This window comes from Chaetura pelagica, unplaced genomic scaffold (genome assembly GCF_000747805.2).
Source record: "Chaetura pelagica isolate M959 unplaced genomic scaffold, ChaPel_1.0 scaffold142, whole genome shotgun sequence".
Classification (NCBI taxonomy): domain Eukaryota; kingdom Metazoa; phylum Chordata; class Aves; order Apodiformes; family Apodidae; genus Chaetura; species Chaetura pelagica.
In genome coordinates, this window is record NW_009952973.1 from 3,913,814 (window position 1) to 3,933,083 (window position 19,270).

Below are 19,270 nucleotides of genomic sequence, written 5' to 3' on the forward strand. Positions count from 1 at the left end.
TATCATTTTATTACAAGTAATGCTTACTATTTTGTGGATTTCATTGGCTTATCAAAGGTATATACCATGCCCTAAAATTAATAATCCACTAAAAACAATGAATTGCTTTATTAAAAAGGATCTCATAATCAATTACAGATCTGGAGAGTTTATACATGCAATGATTTGTAGAAACTAGGCTAAATTTCCTAACAGTGTGTGAATCTTCTTTGGGTGTGAACTTGAACAAATTTCCCCAGTGAGGAAAAATGAGATGAAAAAATTACCCAGGTGTACTGCAGCTTTACTTTTAAGAGGGAACCACTTCGGAAATTATGGTCAAATAAGCAGTTTCTTCTTGGAGCAGAACTGGCCATAAAAAATAAGAAAGACCATGGGAGAGACTTGGTTCTTCTTTGTCCTGTCCAAATCAGGATCAGGAAACACAGTCTCAAGAATTTTTCCTGACAATGATCAGAAAAGAAAATATATTGCCTAATCAAAGCATTTCATTTGGCTTGCTCTGAAGGTCCTGATTCTGATTTCAGTTGTTTCTGTAGCATGTAGAATTTAATTTTTCAAAATAGAAAATCACTTTCATCCGTGAAAGAAACTTTCTATTTGAAATCACAAATGTTAAATAAAACATTTGAATTGTAACAAATATTTTTCCAGATTGCAGCTATATATAAATGATCTTATTTCAGTCAATAGGTTAGGTTAGCAAATAGTGAATACTGATTGAATACTAATAAAACTGTTTCTGATGGAAAAATGTTTCTCTGAAAACTTCCAAATAACAAAATCAAAAGTTGCCCTCTAAAAATATTATCTTTATTTTAATAATACACTATGGTTATGAATTTTATGCATGCAGGTAAGATTAATTTTTTGAGGCACTGTGGTTTGGTGACATGCTACTGAGATTTTAATTTTTAAAAATGTATAATTGCTATGCATTTGTATTTTTAGTTTACAGAGTTGTTATCACATATAAATGAAAGAATCTCCAGTTATCAAAATAAATGAATGAAAAAATGCATGTGAAAGGAAACTCTTGCTGCATAAATAGTTAGAAATTAAGAAACTGAATGTAGGAATAAAGAGTGAGTATTCACATGACGGGAATTAAGAAGTAGAGGCCCACAGAAAAAACTCTTCTGGGTCCTGTACTGTTCAACATAAATCATCTGGAAAACTGTGAATTGACAGGTGCTTTTGATGATGACAGAATATTCAGGATAGTAAAGATAAGAGACATCACTGAGAATTACAAATCAATCTCGTGAGTTGGCAGCAAAGTATGCAATCAAATTCAATGTAAATAACTGAAAATTATGCACATGGTAAAAAGTTATTATAATTTTATGTAAAAACTGATTGGTTTTGTGGTGGTTATTGCCAGATAGGAAAATGACCTTTGGGTAATAATGGCTAGTTGTCTGAAATTGTCAGTTAGCAACTCAGTACTGTTTGAGAAAGTGAACTGAATTCATGGAAGTATTAGTGATTAAAGAAATAAATTCATGCTATTCTTGGATCTTGAATAGAAGGTGCAGTTCTGGTCTTCCCACTGCAAGAAGGGAGACAAGAATGGTCAAAAGTATGGAACAGTATCCTTTATAAACTGCTAAGCAAGGCTGATCTTTTCACACTGGAGAAAATAAGATAACTGAGATAGTGGCACAGAGGTCTTTAAATGATTAATAGCACAGAGAGAATGGACAGACAACAATTTTCCCCCTTCTTTTCCAGGAAAAGAACTATGAAACAGGCTCAAGATATTTGAAAGATTATTAGAATGTGTGCAGCTTAGCTATGGTATTCCTTGCTGCAGAATGCTATGCATTATTAAAGTTTACACAGATTGCAGAAAGCAGCTGGAAGCAAAGCAGCTTCTTGAAGGCACAAGAAATCTGTTGGGGGCCCTTAAATACTGAAAGGTCACTTCTGATTTAGGAAGTCCTTGAGGTGCAACTTTTGAGAGACTGATGGTTATCTGGCAAAATACAATTTCCTGATTGCTGTAATCTCATATTGTCATCCAGGAGTCTGCTACTGGGCCACAGCTAGATACAGGACTTCGTTCTGTACGGCCTTTGATTTGGTTATTCTTATAACTTAGATGTATTTTGTCATGCATTAGGAAGTCTCTAAATGTGAACTACTATATATTTAAAGGTATGATTTTTTATTCTCAGACTATTAGAGATATCTCAATTTCCAACTGCTACTTACAACTTTAATTACATTTTTCTGCTATTTTAGAAGCTGAAAATCAAAAATCTGTTATTTTTTTCTTATTGCCATCTACTACTTATGTGGCAGCTCACACTGCTTTTAAATTCCACTTGTGTATTTTCAGATTGTCTATTACGCTGTCATGCCCTTTGGACTTGACCTTGTTCCCTATGGATACGCAGCGCTGCAAGATGCAATTGGAAAGCTGTATGTAAATCAGTCTGTGCATAAAAACAGTTGCCTTCTGGGCATGCCTGTGGATCAAATGAAAACTCATCAATTCTGTATTGTTCATGTCAACATTTTAAATGAGTGTTGAAATTAATACTCACTGGTTCCTTCCAACATACATTTCCCTATCAAAAATGTTTCTTATGGTTATGGCAGCATGAACTCTGTTTTTAGCTTTTGCTATTAAGTATAATGACAACTGATTTACTTCATAAAAACATTTACAATAAACTTAGTAAAATGAAAACACATATCATTTGGAAAAAAAGAATCCATGGTTTCCCCAGATAGTTTTAACTTCTACAACATGTGGTGCTTTGTAAGTTGTTGGGGTCCAGTTTAACCCCTTGCATTGGTGGTGAACAGTATTGTTTGAAAGTCTTTTGATACAGTACTGAAAGAAAGGAATTTTATGCCAATACATTGAGAGCATTTAGTATGAAACGTTTTGAAAGCAGTTTCAAGATGTGTTGTGAACGTAGTCAAGCATGTCTCCCTTATCCCAGTCCTTCCCTGGTCTCTATGTGACTTGATCTTATGAAGAGGCAGCCAGGTCTCATCCCTGAAGGGCTTCATGCCATGCTGGAAGTTGCAGCTAAACTGTTTCTAAAACTCATTCTCTTTCATGCTTCCCAACTATAAGGGTGCCTACTTGAGCACAGCCTTTTCCCAACACTCCAGTCCCTGGTGATCCAAATTTCATGGCACTTCTGCTTTCCTGAATAAGAACAAGTGTGAAGCAGAGAGAAGGAAGGTGGCTTGCTCCAGTCCATTCCTTCCATAATTCATAAACTTTGTTGTTAGTGCACCAGGTCTAGTAGAGAAGATAAGGCTGGGGAAGGGAAGACAGAAGTGAGGAAAGAGTCAGGTTAATCAGTGCTGAGCAGGACACCCCTGTGGGGACAAGGTTAATAATAATGATATTGAGCTTTACAGTTTAGTTTTTGATTGGCAGCATTTACCTTTAGAACTGTGCTACGTCTGTAGTAGTTTTGCCTTTCACTAGTATGTATATACATTGTCTGAAGTAAACTCTTGTGGTAAACCCAAATCAACTGGATTAAACTGGAATTAGACAATGATATTAATGGAAGTTTGCTCAAGCTTTCTCAATCTAGGTTGCTTTACAAGCATTGCAAGGTATAGTTATTCAAGTATGAATTACTCTTAAAAAAATGCTCATTAATTTTATTTAAACAACCTAATTGTCTCTCTTCATGCTAAGCTCATATATTAAAATTTGCTCCTTTTCGAAAGACTGTGCAGTAGAATTTCTTGTATCTTTTAATTACGTTGTTAAAAATAAGAATGGTACCCATGACATCCTGACTGTCCCTCCAGTTCTAACAGTGAGCTTGCTTTCCCTGTTATCCAGTGGCAATTTTATGCTACTTAGGTTATTTTCAAATCAACATTTTGGTTTTAGTTGCTAGATTTCCAAAGCAAAGAAGGACACAGGTTTTTACTAAGCTGTTCTTTTATCTGCAGTGTGATCCCCAGTTCTGCACATTCCCTGTGGACAAAATTGTTGGTGTCCACTAATTGATATCATAAAGGATTTTGGCAGTTTTGTGATTTGCTGTATGTTGTAAGGGGGTGAGACTGATTTTATAAATTAAAAAGTAAAACAAGTATTTATTTTTTTTAATATATTCTTTTCCATCATAGAACTTTGAGACATTGTTATTTTTACTAAGTTGTGAATCTTAGAAAGGTCCATATCCAGGAGATCATGAAAGCACTGATTTCAGTAGGTCTACACATCTACTAAAATTCCTGGTCAAGTATTGCCGGAATGGCAGTGTTTTCTTGAATCTGGGCCTTTAATCTGAACAACTAAGCAGACAGGTTGTTTTACACAAAACCCAAGATTCATCACAGTACTTGTGTTGTTAAATGCTTTTGAAATTTTAAAGACTTTTGAGTGCTGTTAAAGTTCAGTATATTTTTCATGTTTTGCTGAAGTACAGTATGAATTAATCTGGAGTTTTCAAACCTGTGGAGAGCAGAGCTTTACTTACTTTGTTTAAACAGTAAGCACTGGAAGAGGAACTTCAATCAGTGTAATATTGCCAGTAACTTCTGTTCCACCCACCAAGTCCAAATTGTCCACCCACCTACATAAAAACTCAGTTGTGGATTATTTCATTTTTGTATTTAATTCTTTGAGCAGAAAATAGAAAAAGAGAGAAAGAAATACATATATGCTAGATTTTCTTGCAGAGTTTACTCTGACTGAGATGGTTCTTTAAACAATTATTATTATTTTGTTCTTGTAGTTGGTTACACAACTGATGACTTACGGTTTATCTGGCAGTCTGGAGATCCTGTACAGCTAGAGAAAATTGCTCTGCCTCAGTTTGATATTAAGAAGGAGGATATCGAGTATGGTAACTGTACCAAATATTATAAAGGCACAGGTAGGTAACATAAGTGATTCATTTGGTAAAAACCTTTTAGCTTCCTTCAGTTATTGTTTATAGTTAATGAGTAATATTCCAGTTCTTGTCTTACATTTAATGGGTTAAAGTAAATTATTTGTAAGTAATAATAGTAACAATCATATGTGATTACTGCAAACAAACTCAAATATGGAAACCTGGAGGATAAATATGAGATTAAATGTTTATGTTGGTTTTGCTTACGTGTCTTGTGATCTTACTATCACCATTTTGTTTCTGCAGTTCTAGTACCACTTATGTAAGTGTCTAGCTTTTCTGAAAGGATTTTCACATAGAATTATGCCACTTGCAGCAAAGTAGGATAATTTTGGTTTTCTGGTTCAGCTTTTGTTCCGGAAGTGGACAGTATTAGACTGTAGCTTCCAATGCTTTGCCCTGCAGGGTCTTCCTTTCTCTAAGTGTTCTAGAAAGCATCAATATAGAACGCTGCTTACAATCCTCAGCCCTGTATTTATTTAATCCTATGATTGTTTTCTGTGTGTGAGCACAAATTTATCCAGTCTGTACCCTGGCTTCTAATTATTTATCTTTTTGCCTTGATTGATTCCTGCCTATCATGATATCCAAACTGCTCACATACTGTGGCAACTGCAAGGCTTTCTGCAACAGCAGAGGTCAACGGGGTGTATTTTAGTTCATGCTTTTGCATCATATGAATAAATCTCCCATTAACACTCAACGAGGATGGCTGGGTGCTGCAGTTTCTGAAGATGCTCTGCAAGTTTCTTGTTGACTATTCAGCTCAAGTTGAGAGTTTATCTCTTTCAGTTGCTTCTGAGCTAGATCCCAGATCTGAATGGATCTGAAGTAACCTCAGTAGATCTCAGAGTTAAGGAATTTAACTTGAAAAAGATAATGAAAATTGAAACATTGTTTGTTTTTTAACTGCAAAATGAGTGAGTTCCTAGTCTAGCTACTTAATTCAGCTTCTCAGGTGATTTACCATTCGTAAATAATATGAAATTAGTTCTTCTCAGGAAAATTCTGCATTTGTGAAAGCACAACAGTGATAGCATTCAAATCTATATCAGGTCATGGTAGAAGCTTGCTTAGCAGTGAGAAAAATATTTTATTCTTATTTAAACAATGAGTCTGCAAAAAAAAAATAGGCTATAAAGTAGTAAAAAAAAATAAAAAAGGAATGAATTTTTCACTTCCCAAATAAAATTTGTACAAATGGAAAAATTGGATTCTATTAGCAGGGAAAAGGGAATACTTACTCAAGATTGCTGTCTTGGTATTGAAGTTATCATGATAATTTTGAGTTATGCTCTAAATTTAAAATTAAATATCTAAAAAAAATCTTTAGATATTTTAGGTATTTTAAGGAAACTTATAGAAAAATTTAACAATTGTACAGTTTACCATTAAACAGGAAAGAAAACTAGTAGTGTTCTCTCAAGTTTCAGCACCTTGTGACCACAGGTTGAACTGACACTGCAAGATGCTCAGTAAAATGGTCACATTTAGTGTGTGTGTATATGATTTGAACATTAAAGAAAGAACATGAGAGACCCATCAGAGTGCCTGGAGTGACAACATGATGTTTTAATCAATTATCTTAACTCTTTTATTGTATAACTTTTTTGTTTAAAAATTAAGAACATCCATGTAATCTCTAAATCAAGACTGGAATGAATACTACATCAGTGCGAATGGAATATTTTAGTACTCTGAAGATTTTTTAAAGAGTGTTTTCAGTAATCAGTAGTTTGATTTACTTGAAATTTTTGTATGGAAAATATTTTTTAAAGCAGATTTTGCACACACAGTTAAAATTAATTCAGGTAAGGGTTTTGTCAGGTAATCAAGAGGCAGTGTTGCATGTACAAGAAAATTTTTGAAATTATGGCTTGCTTAGAAGATTCTGGCCAATCGCAAAGAAATTAATCTTCACTGCCTATTCACATCAACTGATATTTACCAAACCTACACAAGTACAAAGAGGGTCAAGAAATTTGGTGTGACGTTACGGTCATAAATTTAATATTTAAATTTGCAAATTGCCTATTCCATCAAAGTGTATGACAGATCCAAATAAGTCCTTGCCAGCTGAATGGTGAGGGCAATAGATACTATCCTCTGCCTGATGAAAGGTGTTACCAAGTGATACAGAATGCATTTCTTTCATAAAGAAAACAAACAATGATTTTGAAGTTCATCCCTCTGAAAATGAAACCTAAAAGTATCTGGAAACTATTCAGAAAATATAGAGGGGATTTGTCAGACAACAGGTCATTGAAGAGAATAGAAAGAACTATGAAATACCATGTAGTGTCTTCTACAGAAGGATTTTTTTTCCTTAGTGTTTTATTTTGTTGTTATTTTATTTTATGCCAAACGGAACTTTTAAGATGACTTATCATTCCATGATAGTTAATTAAGGAAATATAGAAGATGAATGCATATATTTTTAACAGATTTTATCTTCTAAATCAGCTTTGCACAGACTTTATTTATAGATACAGACTGATCTGAATTTTTAAATTGCTGTAATATGACATAGGAGTACCTTTTTCTTGTGACAGAATAGTTTACAAAGCTTTTTTTACAATGCTGTTATGTTTATATTAACATAAAAATGCCAGATCTCCTAATTGTCTGAAAATCTGAATAGAATTTGTTTTCAGGTTATTGGACTTCCTGATCCATCTGTTGTCTCAAGCAAAACCTCTAATATTGGCAGCTTTATTTTTTATTGGCTTCATGTTAACAGATATCTGAAACATTTGGGAGATTTAGATCCTCACTTGAAAGACTAGAGGCAGTATTCCTTGTTTTCAAAAACTACAGTGTTTTTTACAATAATATTTTTAAAGTCTGTACTAATGTTAGAAGTCACCTGTACCAGCATTCAGTGCTGCAGGAATCTGCTTAGGGTCACAGTCAGATAATCTCTTTCAATTTTAAACTTTTTACACTAATATTTCTTTATTTCATCCTTTGCACAACTTAATGCAAAGTAGGATTTTCAGCTTATAAGCTAGTATGACTGCTAGACTGCATTGTTTTTATCTGGACTGAATCTTAAAGCCAGCAGCAGGATGAGAGTCACTTTAAGTGCCTGTTACTGGCAGCTTTGTGAAAAGGAGGAGGGTGCCTTACAGAGCACAGAGGGTACGACATGCCTGGCCACACTTGGCAGTTATTTAGTTCGATGTTTTAAACATTTATTTTTTCAAATTGAACTATTTGCCTTCATAAAGAAAACCAAATAATTGAACTTTTCCTAATTTTTGCTTAGAAAAAGGCCTAGTAGTTATGGATCTGAAGAGGTTGACCTGCAAAGCACATGAAACACTAATGAATTTATTTCTTTAAAGGTTATTACACTTGTGTAGAAGTAATCTTCACTTTAAGAAGACAAGTTGGATTTTACATGATGGGTGTTTATGCTCCTACACTGCTAATTGTTGTTCTATCCTGGCTGTCCTTTTGGATCAATCCTGATGCAAGTGCTGCAAGAGTCCCGCTGGGTAACCTGCGTTTACACGTGCCGTCAGTCCGCTGCAGTGTCATTCAGCCATTCTCTGTTGCTTTGACAACATGATGCTAGAAACTGAAAGCAACTTCACTTCCATTATCCAATCATCATTTTCACTGAAACCTCCTCATTCCTAGTCCTGTAAAATCCATCTCAACACTGAGACTTTGCTTGATAGTGGTTCTAGCACTTGCACAATAAGCTCACTGTCTCTGCCTGTCTCAACCCAGACAAATCTGATCTTATCCATCTATGGGTGATGCTGCAGACATTGTGGCAATATGTAGTTTATACGAGTTTGAGCATCTGAATGATCAGTAAGAAAGCAAGAAGATGAGTAAGGCTTCAAATAGCTACCTCTTGGAGCAGTTTTTCTGAAGATTAATAGAAACAGAATGATGTCTGGAAGAGAGTTAGCATCCTTTTTACCTGATTGCCTTTATTTCATTCGAGGCTCTGTTCATGAGAGTACTTCAGCCTCAGGCTTCCATGCTGCTCAGCACAACACAGTAGGCAGGCCCTTGATTTATTACAAGATAGTAGAACACAGAGTTAATCAAAACAGTATTATCTTGACTAATTGCATTGTACATGGGACTCCAGCTCTGGGGTGGCCAAACCTGCTGACCCCAGAAGCCCTGTGAAATGTAGAGCCAAACTCTTGCATCCTGACACTTCTGTTTGGATTCCCATCCCCATGCCATGACCTCACCACCCCATACTCTGGCTTCCTCATGCTCCCCTTTTCCCTGGCACTCCTCCATAAGCCGATACCCCTTATTTTCCAAATCTTTTCTATGTCCCAGGAGGTTCAGCACACCTGTTTTCAAGACCTCAAAGGTGCAGTTGCAGAATCCCTCCAGCTCCCTGCCTTCCTCAGAAACCTGTCACACATATTTGAACCTCCACACCCCCACATGAGTCCTGTGAAGCCTCACAAGTGTTGATCAGTTCTAGAGACTGCTGGAATCAGGGCCTGCCACATCACTTTACCAGTCTGTGTCTGTGATCAGTAGAGTCTTGCAGTAGTGAGTAGCTGAAATCCTTGTCTTAAGAGCCAGCTGGAGCGGGAGGAGTGCCTGCTGAGTTTTGCTAGGCAAAAAAGTTGTCTACATAACCACTGGCCTGAGTCCCACTGCTCCCATCTCAGGTCATCTACCATCCCTTTTCCTCCTCCAGTGCTATGACAGGCAAAATACACTAAGAGCTGTAAAAATTCTGGAGAACTATAATTGAAGTGATACTTTTGGCTTCTGAGTCAATGTTGGCTACCTTGCTGCAATTGAATGTATCATAAATACTATCTAATTTGATTTATTGTATCCTTTCTCTAGGGGTCTTCTTCAGAATACAAATCACCTTTATTTTTCTTGACATTTAAAAGTGCTTATAGGTATTTGAGGAGGAGTCACAATATCAGTTTGATAGCAAGTAATAAATATAATATCTTACCTTGAAAAGAATCAAGGGTGCATTCCATAATGTGAAACATGAGACGTCTCAAGAAGAAAAAGGTGTGCGGAAAATGTGGCATGCCTTAAATTAAAAAGATAGGAACAAGAACTGGCAATATTTTTCATGTAGTGAACTCCAATATGATCAAACCCTGAGCTCTATTTCTGCATTAATAATCCTGTACTTCAAATGGCTGACCAGACAGACTTATTAATTATATATTAGATATATAAGAGATATAGTGCTGATTTATGTAACATAGACATAAATATGTAACACAAACATTAGTCTTTGTGACTAAACACACATGCTTATTTATTTTTTCTTTGTTTTCATTTATTGCAAGTGTTTATTGTAGCCCTTTATGTATTAACATTTCTGAAATAATGCAATTTCAAACTACTGGCCTGGTTATGTGACTTTTCCTGATTCCCCAGAGATGCAAAAATTTAGCATCCTTTAGTCCTGATTTAATATTTAGCAACGCAAATTGATAGCAATGTTAGTGAGATGAGTTTTATGTTTCTCCAGTTTGCAAGGAAGCAACAAGCTAACTCTTCAAGCTACATCCTTCAATATAGTTTGCCTTGAAATCTTAACAGGATTAACGTTTCTGTGTCAAATGGATGATACGTACTCCCAAAAAAAAGTGTTACCAATGGTCACTGCACTCTCAATGGCTAGATATAGGTCTCATCAGATGAGCAGCTACTTCAGATTTACTAACTAATATCTTAATACAGTAATCCTTAGAATTAAGTATAATGGGCTACGGGTCCCCATGGTTAGGCATCTCAGAAGTTTCCAGGTGATTTAGGGGTACTTTGCAAAACTAAGTAAGCAGAATATGTTTTTGTAGACTCATTATTGTTCTAGGAGAAGGATGTATGTGTGTTTCAAGATGAAGTCTTTTCCATGTAGCAACTAAGTAAGTTTCAAAGCCTGTAACATTTCACCCAGTTAAATCATCTGGTGGTAAGAAAGTCTGCAAAGGACTGGTACCCAGGAAGCTGAGGCTAAGTGACATAAAGGCTGATTCAGAAGCACTGAATGGTTCTCTCTAGCTAAATGCTGGTGTTTCACATTTTAATGAGCCTGACAGAGGATTCTCCAGTTCTTTACCAGGGGACAGCGCATAAGCATCTGTTTAAAAAGCCTTTTCTTTCCTTCACTGCTGTGTGATTCCCAAAGGGAGTAAGATCTTCCCTGGAACTGTAGGGAACTGAGGGATGTTGAACTTCTGCCCACATGGCAGCCTTCTGCCTGACAGCATGGAGCATTAGTCCCAAGTGCAGGGAGGGGGTTCAATAAGGCACATGAAGGCTTGGAGTGGTGGTAATAGATTCCACACACACAAGGGGCAACTGGATCTGAGGCCAGGCCTGTCCCCACCCCAACATTCCTGTCCTCAGATCTGGTTTAGTTCTGGTCATTTCATTTTAGAATTTTGTTAATGAATGTAGGGTCTCAGAGCAAGACATAAAGATACATATTATAACTATAGTATGAAGGATTGGCAAGAGTATGTCTTTAAGTTTATGAAGTTTAATGAGATAAGAGAAGGTATTGGAGATTTCAAATTATAAGAAAAGGAAGATAGAATATTACCTTTTTCAGTAACATTAGTGAGATGAAGCCAGATATTTTTAAAGCTGTGATACAAATCAGAAAATACTGTTTTATACAGGGTATAATTAGCATGTGGAATTCGATGCCAGGAACATGATTCGATGCCGGCGACATGACTGGGCCAGAAGGGCGCTCTGAGGAGCCCTTAGGCAGCCAGCACTGTGGGCCAGAGCGCTGGGATTGGCCCAGGGCGGTCACCTCACCCACCCTCACCTCCCCTGCCTGTTGCTCAGGCCGAGCTCACAACTTGCTGCCCATGGCAGGGAGGGAAGAGGTGGTGGCCACATCACTGCCTGGCTCCCCAAAATGCGACCTGGGGCGTTTTCACAACAAACTCCTGCCCTTTCCTCACCGCGTGCCACACACAGGGATGCCACTTGCAGCAACAGGCTGGGAAGGACTGCCTCCTGAGCCTGCCATCTGCCTTACTGGGCGTCTCCTGGGTGCAGGCACCGACCACCACTACCATCTTGCACACGTGCAGCTGCACTTGACTTGGCTGGATGCCGACTCCGAGGAAAGGGCTTTATCCTGGCCCTGCTGAGTGCAAACAATGGCCATCGGCTCTGGGAATGAGTGCTAATTGTCCTCAGCTGTGGCTCTTGCTGAGTCAGAGGCCGTCCTTCCCTGCAGGTGGGACATGGGTAGGTAGGTTGCACACTGTTGAGGCTGGTAAGTTAGATGGATCCAAAAAAGGGAGATCTATTTATCTGGCAGCACATGCTGAAGTGCTTTGCTGGATTGGCAGTTTCTGATATTATCCACATATAACCTGAGCAGTATTTTTTAAACAGTAGTTCTTTACAATTATGCTTTAGGCTGGAAGATAACTAACCTTACTGGTAAGCTAAACTTTGCCATTGAGAGGGATGCCACATGAGGGGCAAAAATGTGGGGGTATTTGCTAGAAAAGCCAACTTTCTCTTTACTTTGCGAGTGCAAAGGAAGGAGCTATGTCCCTTCTATTTAGTGCTCCCCAAGAAGAAGAGGGGGGATATTTTATTTTATTTATTTGTTTTAGTAAGTAAGCTTGCATTTTATTTATTCATTCTCCTCACTCAGTTTGAGCCCTGAGCATAGTGTTAGGTAGGTACCTGGTGCAGTTGCTGCCAGACGTGTGCAACTTACAACTCTGGTACTAGCATCTCCAAGGCCATGCCAACTCTGATCTTGCAGTAAATGGTTGTTTAATAGAATATTTCTGTGCTTCTATCTCACTTTTTTGTTACTTTAAAAACCCAGAAGCCTTGTATGGAGCAGTGGTTGTCAAAACCTAGTTTGACAATGAGTGTGACCTTTCAACAGCCTTTGCAGATGTTTGGGTTTTTTTTTCTCATGAGGGCTTCCTGAAAAGCTTTTTATCTAGAAAGTGTCCTCTAGATCCTGGAAGCTGAAATAGGGAATGATTGTAGACCATCAGTCACCTCAGTGTTTTCATCTTCACAGTGAATTTGGTACACAGACTTTTAAATGTGCTGATACAGTTTTACTTTTTAGCAAAAATTTCCCTTTCACCTAAGTTATGCGTATCACACTTATTGACAGGTAGTTCAAAGAATTACTGCTGCGGTAGCACAATTCATATTTCTGGGACAACAGTAGCTCTTCAAGCCTGATTTAAAGGACTTGGAGTCTTTTGGTTTATGTATCATATATTTCTCTTCCATCTTGCCAGACTTAGATGCATGTTTTAGGAAGTGCCTCTGGAAAACCCATTTCCCACTTGTGTGATGCATGATGAGGCAGGAAAACCGCAGGAAAACCACAGGAACCAGTTTAGCCTCATCATTTCTTTCTCCATTTATAAAATGAAGGTACTCATTAGTAATGATTCATCACTATCTGCAATATCCTACATGAATATTCAGTTTAACTTACTCATTAGCTGAAGGCATGTGCACTTTGTTCACCTGCTGCAAAATACACCGACTGCATTGTGAAGTCCCAATCACTGTTACAAAAGCATCACGCGTTGTTGTCTGTTTCAGAGGGAGAGCACAACCAGTGTCAATAAGAGTAAGTTTTCTTTAATCAATATATTGTTTTTCTTTCCACAGGTATTTTCTCAGTGCTCAGTTTGGCTTCTGAATGTACCACTCTTGCTGCTGAACTTCCCAAAGTGTCTTATGTGAAGGCCCTAGATGTCTGGCTGATTGTTTGCCTTCTCTTTGGGTTTGCATCCCTGGTGGAATATGCAGTGGTTCAGGTAATGCTAAACAATCCAAAGAGAATTGAAGCTGAAAAAGCAAAGATTGCTAAGGCAGAGCAAGTGGAAGGGAAGGGTGGAAATGCTGCCAAGAAGAACACTGTGAATGGCACAGGGACTCCTGTCCACATCAGCACTTTACAGGTAAGAGCTGCAAAGCTGTGTACACAAAATCAGCGTTATCCTTTGCTAAGGCAATTCCAGGAATATACTGTCATAATAGTTTTGGTCAGTGCTTAATCTTAGAAGAGGTCAAGACATTAAAAACATGCTGGTAATTAATGGCTAGCAATCTGAACAACCGGTCCCTAGTGATTTGGGGTCAGAGGTACTAAACGAAAAATTTGTCTTTTAATATCCTAGCACCATGGTTGCTGCTGAGCTTCAGGTAAATAAAGTATCAAGCAGCTTTACAGTTGCTATTTTTCTCATAATAAATAGCAGCTGTCAAGCCGTAACTATCCAGAGGACAGGACTCTCAGTTAGTATTTGCTGAGAGTGTACTCAAATAACACCCGTCTCATTGCTTTTCTCAGGATGGCCACAGCTGCACCGCATTGCATGTCAAGCATCTCTGAACTCGGGGATTCAGAAGTCTTGGCATTTGTAAACAAAAGACAGGTCTGTTTGTCTGTCAAACAGTTCCTGCATTTCTTGTGTTGCCAGATAGAGTTTATGGGTAAATTGTTCAGATCTCATTATGTGGGTAAAAGTGAGATGTACATCTTAGCTCAGGCCAAAGTTTTCTATCATGCTGGTAGCTTCCTGGTGTTGCGTAACTCCCCTGTGTGCTCAAGGAGTTATCTGTCCTCAGTCCTGAGTGACATTTAAATGACGTTTATTCTACAGAAGAAAATATGTTTTGCTACAGTATATGAGATGTGAATTTGGCTTATAGTTTTCAGTGACTCAGCAATTTATATGTATAAAATAAAGCTATTAGGCCAGACCCAAGTGATAGTATTGGTAGCATACAATGTGACTGCAAAGCTTCTTTAAGGAGGGAGTAGTTCATGCTGAAATTACAGAACCCTGTCCTAGTATCAAGCTGACATTGCCCCATAACTGATTACCCACAGTCCAGAGCAGGTGCAGATATTGCAGAGTGGTGCAGTTGACCACCATAATTCTCTGGTAGAAGAATCTCCTGGGAACTGTTTTGGCATGCAACCAGGCTCAGCTTAGAGGAAGCCCATGTCTGCTTTGACTTGTGTCATAAGTAATTCCCCAAGCCCAGGCCACGTGGGAACTGAGTAGAAAGAAAGATGGCTTTGCTACAGTCTTGCTTCCTCTGAACTGAATTTTTGTGTTTAGCAATTTGTAGGTCCCAAATTCAGCTGTTTCTTGTGACAAAATAGCTGCAACAGTCCAGCAGATCAGCATAAAATCTATTTATTCCTGCTTCAAGTACTTAAAAAGTGTTAGGGTACAGGGTTATTGTTCCTTTTTTATGACAAGAAATTGGGTAAAGGGATAAAGTTTTCAGTATATCCTAAAAATTAAAAGCTTGATGCCATTTGTAATTGAAGGTGAGGAGAAGAGACCCATCCCTCTAGCAGAACCTGCAGGGGTTCACCTGGAAGTTTTCAATGAAAAGCTGTCAGTAAAGTCAGTGATCTCAGCTAATAGTCACCAACAGAGAGTGAAGTTGGCAGGATAAAAACAATGCTTACAACCTGAGAGTCAGCCAAAGATGGAGAAGGCCTTCCATGGATGCATAACTGCTTCTTCCCTCCACCAGATCCTGCGTAGTGGCTGACGTAAGAGCTGGATGTTGCCAGCACACACCAAACTCCTGAGTGTCTGTGCTTTATGACTCATGCGCCCTCCAACAAAACCCTTGAAATGTCAGTGCCATTTTAAGCCTACAGGTTTATCAATATGGCTGATTAAAGTCAAGTGTTCCATCCAGCAAAATCAGCCTGAATGTGTAGAAAAAAGAGAAAACCTGAGCACTTCTACTGCATTTGCGAGGAGCTGCAATGTTGATGCATTTGCAGGCAAGAAGCCATGAGAAAGAACAGTTTGGCTTCCTTAGCTCATAGCGGCTGCAAGATGTTCTAAGTAGAGAAGAAAATTATGCAACCTGGTGGTAACTGCTGACACTGGCTTTTTATTGGGAGTCCTCAGTAGGAGTTTGCATGTGTTTCCTAGCAATATAACATCATACAGTGAGAAAAACAAGCAACAAGGGAACGGTTTGGAAGATGAATCAGTTTTCCTTTTGCTTTCACTGGTGGCCTGATTACAGGGGGAGATTGCACTGTTAACTATAACAACACCCCTCAATTTGAAAAGTCACATTTACGTCAAGCCCATTTATAGAAGCTGTCCCCCTCAGATAATGTGCTGATGACTGGAGAGAACATTTGCCGAAAGAATTGCTCAGGCAGGTGGTGAATAGGACTATGCAAGTGGTGGGAATAGCTCTAAACCCAGTTACATTTGAAGAGAAGTAGTGCTATTACTTTCCTCATAATTTCGGAGCTGCATCTAGGCTTTGAAACCTGATATGGGTTATGTTCATCTCTACTGATTTATAATGTATCTGATCACTGGTGGTGACCTTTGATGATCTGGTCTTCCCATATTGTCTTTTCCCCTTGAGTGGCACTCCAGACTCAGATTTTTCCTATAGAACCACCAGAAACCCAGTATACATTTTATCTTCTACACAAGGCCACAGCCTGCCATCTGTTTTAATAGCTCCTGACAGCATTTCAGGTACAGGGTGGGTACTTTCTGCTCTAGTGACTCATGTATCCATCCTTGGAGATAATTCAGAACATGACTGTTAAAAGGCCCTGGGCCATCTGCTTTCATCAGGAGCTTGGTCTAGATGATCTCCAGAGGTCCCTGCCAACTTCAGCTATGCTGTAATTCTTTGATGTTTTATGTATAAATGTTTTTTTTTGCTGCACTTTGCAGTTAGAGGTGTAATGAGAATTTGCAAGGAGTATAATATTTGAAATGTGATTTTGAATTCCTGCTGAGCTGATCCAGAAAACGTACTTGGTCTGAATACACACTCATGTTAAACAATCATTACTTTATTGATGATCTACATCTATCATTATGGCAAGAGCAAGAGAAAAGCAAAAAACAAGTGAAAGAAAGATTAATCACTAAGTTTGTTAGAACTACTCCTTCATCTTGTATGGAAGACTCTTAAACAACTGGCAGCCCTAGTGACAAATCTGCATGCCAAAAGAGGTTGGGTGCAGCAGAAGAAATTATTTCATGGCAGAGGAGAGGTGCTGTGTAGGGCAGAGAATGCTGCGCTACAGTCGGGAGGCACTTGAGCCTGAGGGATGCATGCTGAGTTTAAGTGGCTGCCAGTGCTGTAGCATGTTTGAAGCTTTACTAGAAGTGAGGGACAATCTATTTCTACTCTCAAAAATTCTTGAATCAAAAATTATGGCATTTTATATTACACTTCATCCTGGCGGATAAAGAGGAAGTGATCACAGGATGAGCAGTCAGTTGAAAAGGATCTTTATTCTATTTGCACAAAAGAAATCTAGTCAAGTCCTGCTATTTTTGATGCTGTGAAAAGACAGATTTCACAAATTTGAAAAGTATTTTTTCTCATGTCAGTGGAAGAATTTAAACAAAAAATATGAATGATCCTGGTGAGCTATCTAACGAAGTTCAAAACAGCTACAGACCAGAGGGAAGGCTATACTAATTTAAAAACAAAACAAAGCAAAAAACCTACCAAAAACCAAAAGCAAGCCAACAAACAGCACAATTGAAAACAAACTCCCCAAAGACTGAAAACTAACTCAGCTTCAAGCATTTATCTTTTTTTCTCACTGGCAAATGGAGAAGTTGATAGCAATTAATGTAAGCTGAAATCCAGAAAATAGGTGTAGAAAATAGGTGTAGGTAACAAAAGAGATAAGTGGTTAGCATAATTGAGAACAGTAGGAACTTAATTTGCATGTATAGCAAAAATGCAAAAGCCAGTACAAAGAGTATTGGTCCAACACTAGATAGAGATGCTGTAAGTGTCACAAATCAGCAGAAAAGGCAAAAGTGTTGAACCAATATTCTACACTGTGTTTTGGGAAAAGCCAGATATATTTATCAGATGATGAAATAGCTTTTATGGACAGCAGCTAATGAGGATGTTAAAGAGTAGCTATTAAACATTTGACAATCAAGATTTCCGCTTAAGTTGCCTCTAGGTTTTTTTAAAGAGCTGGTCCACAAGTGCTGTGGAACACTAATGTTTATTTTTTAATAAATCATTTTAAATGGAGAGGGTTCCAAAAGACAGCAAGAAACTAACATTGTGCCAGTCCCTTTTAAAGCTAAATGGCATAACATGAGTAAGTCTGACCTGAATTAGTGGGAAATACTGCATAGCTAACAGGAGGTTGACTAATAATAATTATTCATAAGTATTAATTATCTTTGTTATTATTCATAATTCAGCCTCATGTTAGCTAATAAATTTAAATGGGTCAGTGAAATTAAAGCTGATATGTGAGTTTATTGATTTAATCAAACTGAATATAATTTTTAAAAATATTATCAAATACATTGACAGAAGTAATGATGTAAAGGTAAGAAACTCAGAGGAACAGTTGACTTGGCTTCATATGTCAGCTGATTACATCATCTGAATTATGCAAAATCAAGGTTAGTTTTGTTACCATCTGTAAGTACCAGCAGTTAATCAGACGAAATGTAACAACCTTGTGACTGAAAATTGGAGCCAAATAAATTCAGGTTAGAAATAAGGTACATATGTTTGTGAGGAACAAGGTCATGGAAAAATTCCTTCATTCTGGATGTTTTTAAAGGAGAAGTTGGTAATAGGTTGCTCAGCCAGTGAATGTGGAGAGTGATGAGGAGCACTAGAGGCAGCAAAGGCAGCAATGGGCATCTAGTTCTCCCTCTCTGCCAGTCTGCATGCACAAGCAGCACTTTCTTCTTCTCTTTCCATGCTTTCTTATCACATTATTCCCCTAATTCCACAAACAAAGGCTTTCTGAGCCAGGAATGGCCCTGCTGTAGAGGCTTATATGGTGCAGCCCTGGACACCACAGCATCCAGGGCAGCCACAGGTGCTGGGCTTGGCACTGGCTGGGTACACATCAGTCTCAATTTTGTAAAAGGTGAGAAAGGATCATTGCCTTCTGGCTTCTAGGAATCATTTTTAGGTATTTCTGAGCTGTTCAGCAAAAGGCAGGTGTCCTGTCCAACATACCAAACCTAGACAAGGTGGCCCTGTCTGGAGGGAAATGGGAACTAGATCTGTGTTTTGAGCCAAGACCCCAGAGTCTTGTCACCATCCTGTGCCCTCCTCAGCACCTCTGGCTCCCTGCTGGAGGGACAAGGAGCAGCTGTCCAGCTCCATCAGGGATCTGAGGAGGCCCCATGCCATTCCAGCTGCCTTCCCTTTCCAAACAGCTGCTCCCCATCCCTTCAGGGGCAAAGCCATGGACCTGATGGGAGCATCCTGTGGACTGGGGCTGGCCTACAGGTCATGATACTGGAGCACAATGAAGTAAATTATATAAAATATTTTCAACAGCCAAATTCTGTGTCAGGATTAAGTCAAAAGGATGTTAC

At 38.3% G+C, this 19,270-nt stretch overlaps 1 protein-coding gene across 2 annotated transcripts in view; it reads left to right on the top strand.

Moving 5' to 3' along the window:
* Positions 1-19,270, top strand: part of GLRB (glycine receptor, beta) — a 45,513-nt gene that overhangs the window by 22,898 nt on the left and 3,345 nt on the right. Inside the window, exons 5-8 of one of the 2 annotated variants that reach the window (XM_009995911.1) lie at positions 2,345-2,427; positions 4,731-4,871; positions 8,237-8,389; positions 13,539-13,831. In XM_009995911.1, coding sequence (XP_009994213.1) covers positions 2,345-2,427; positions 4,731-4,871; positions 8,237-8,389; positions 13,539-13,831 — 670 coding nt within the window. The remainder of the gene's footprint in view (positions 1-2,344; positions 2,428-4,730; positions 4,872-8,236; positions 8,390-13,538; positions 13,832-19,270) is intronic. The other variant, XM_009995912.1, reaches the window with a different exon arrangement.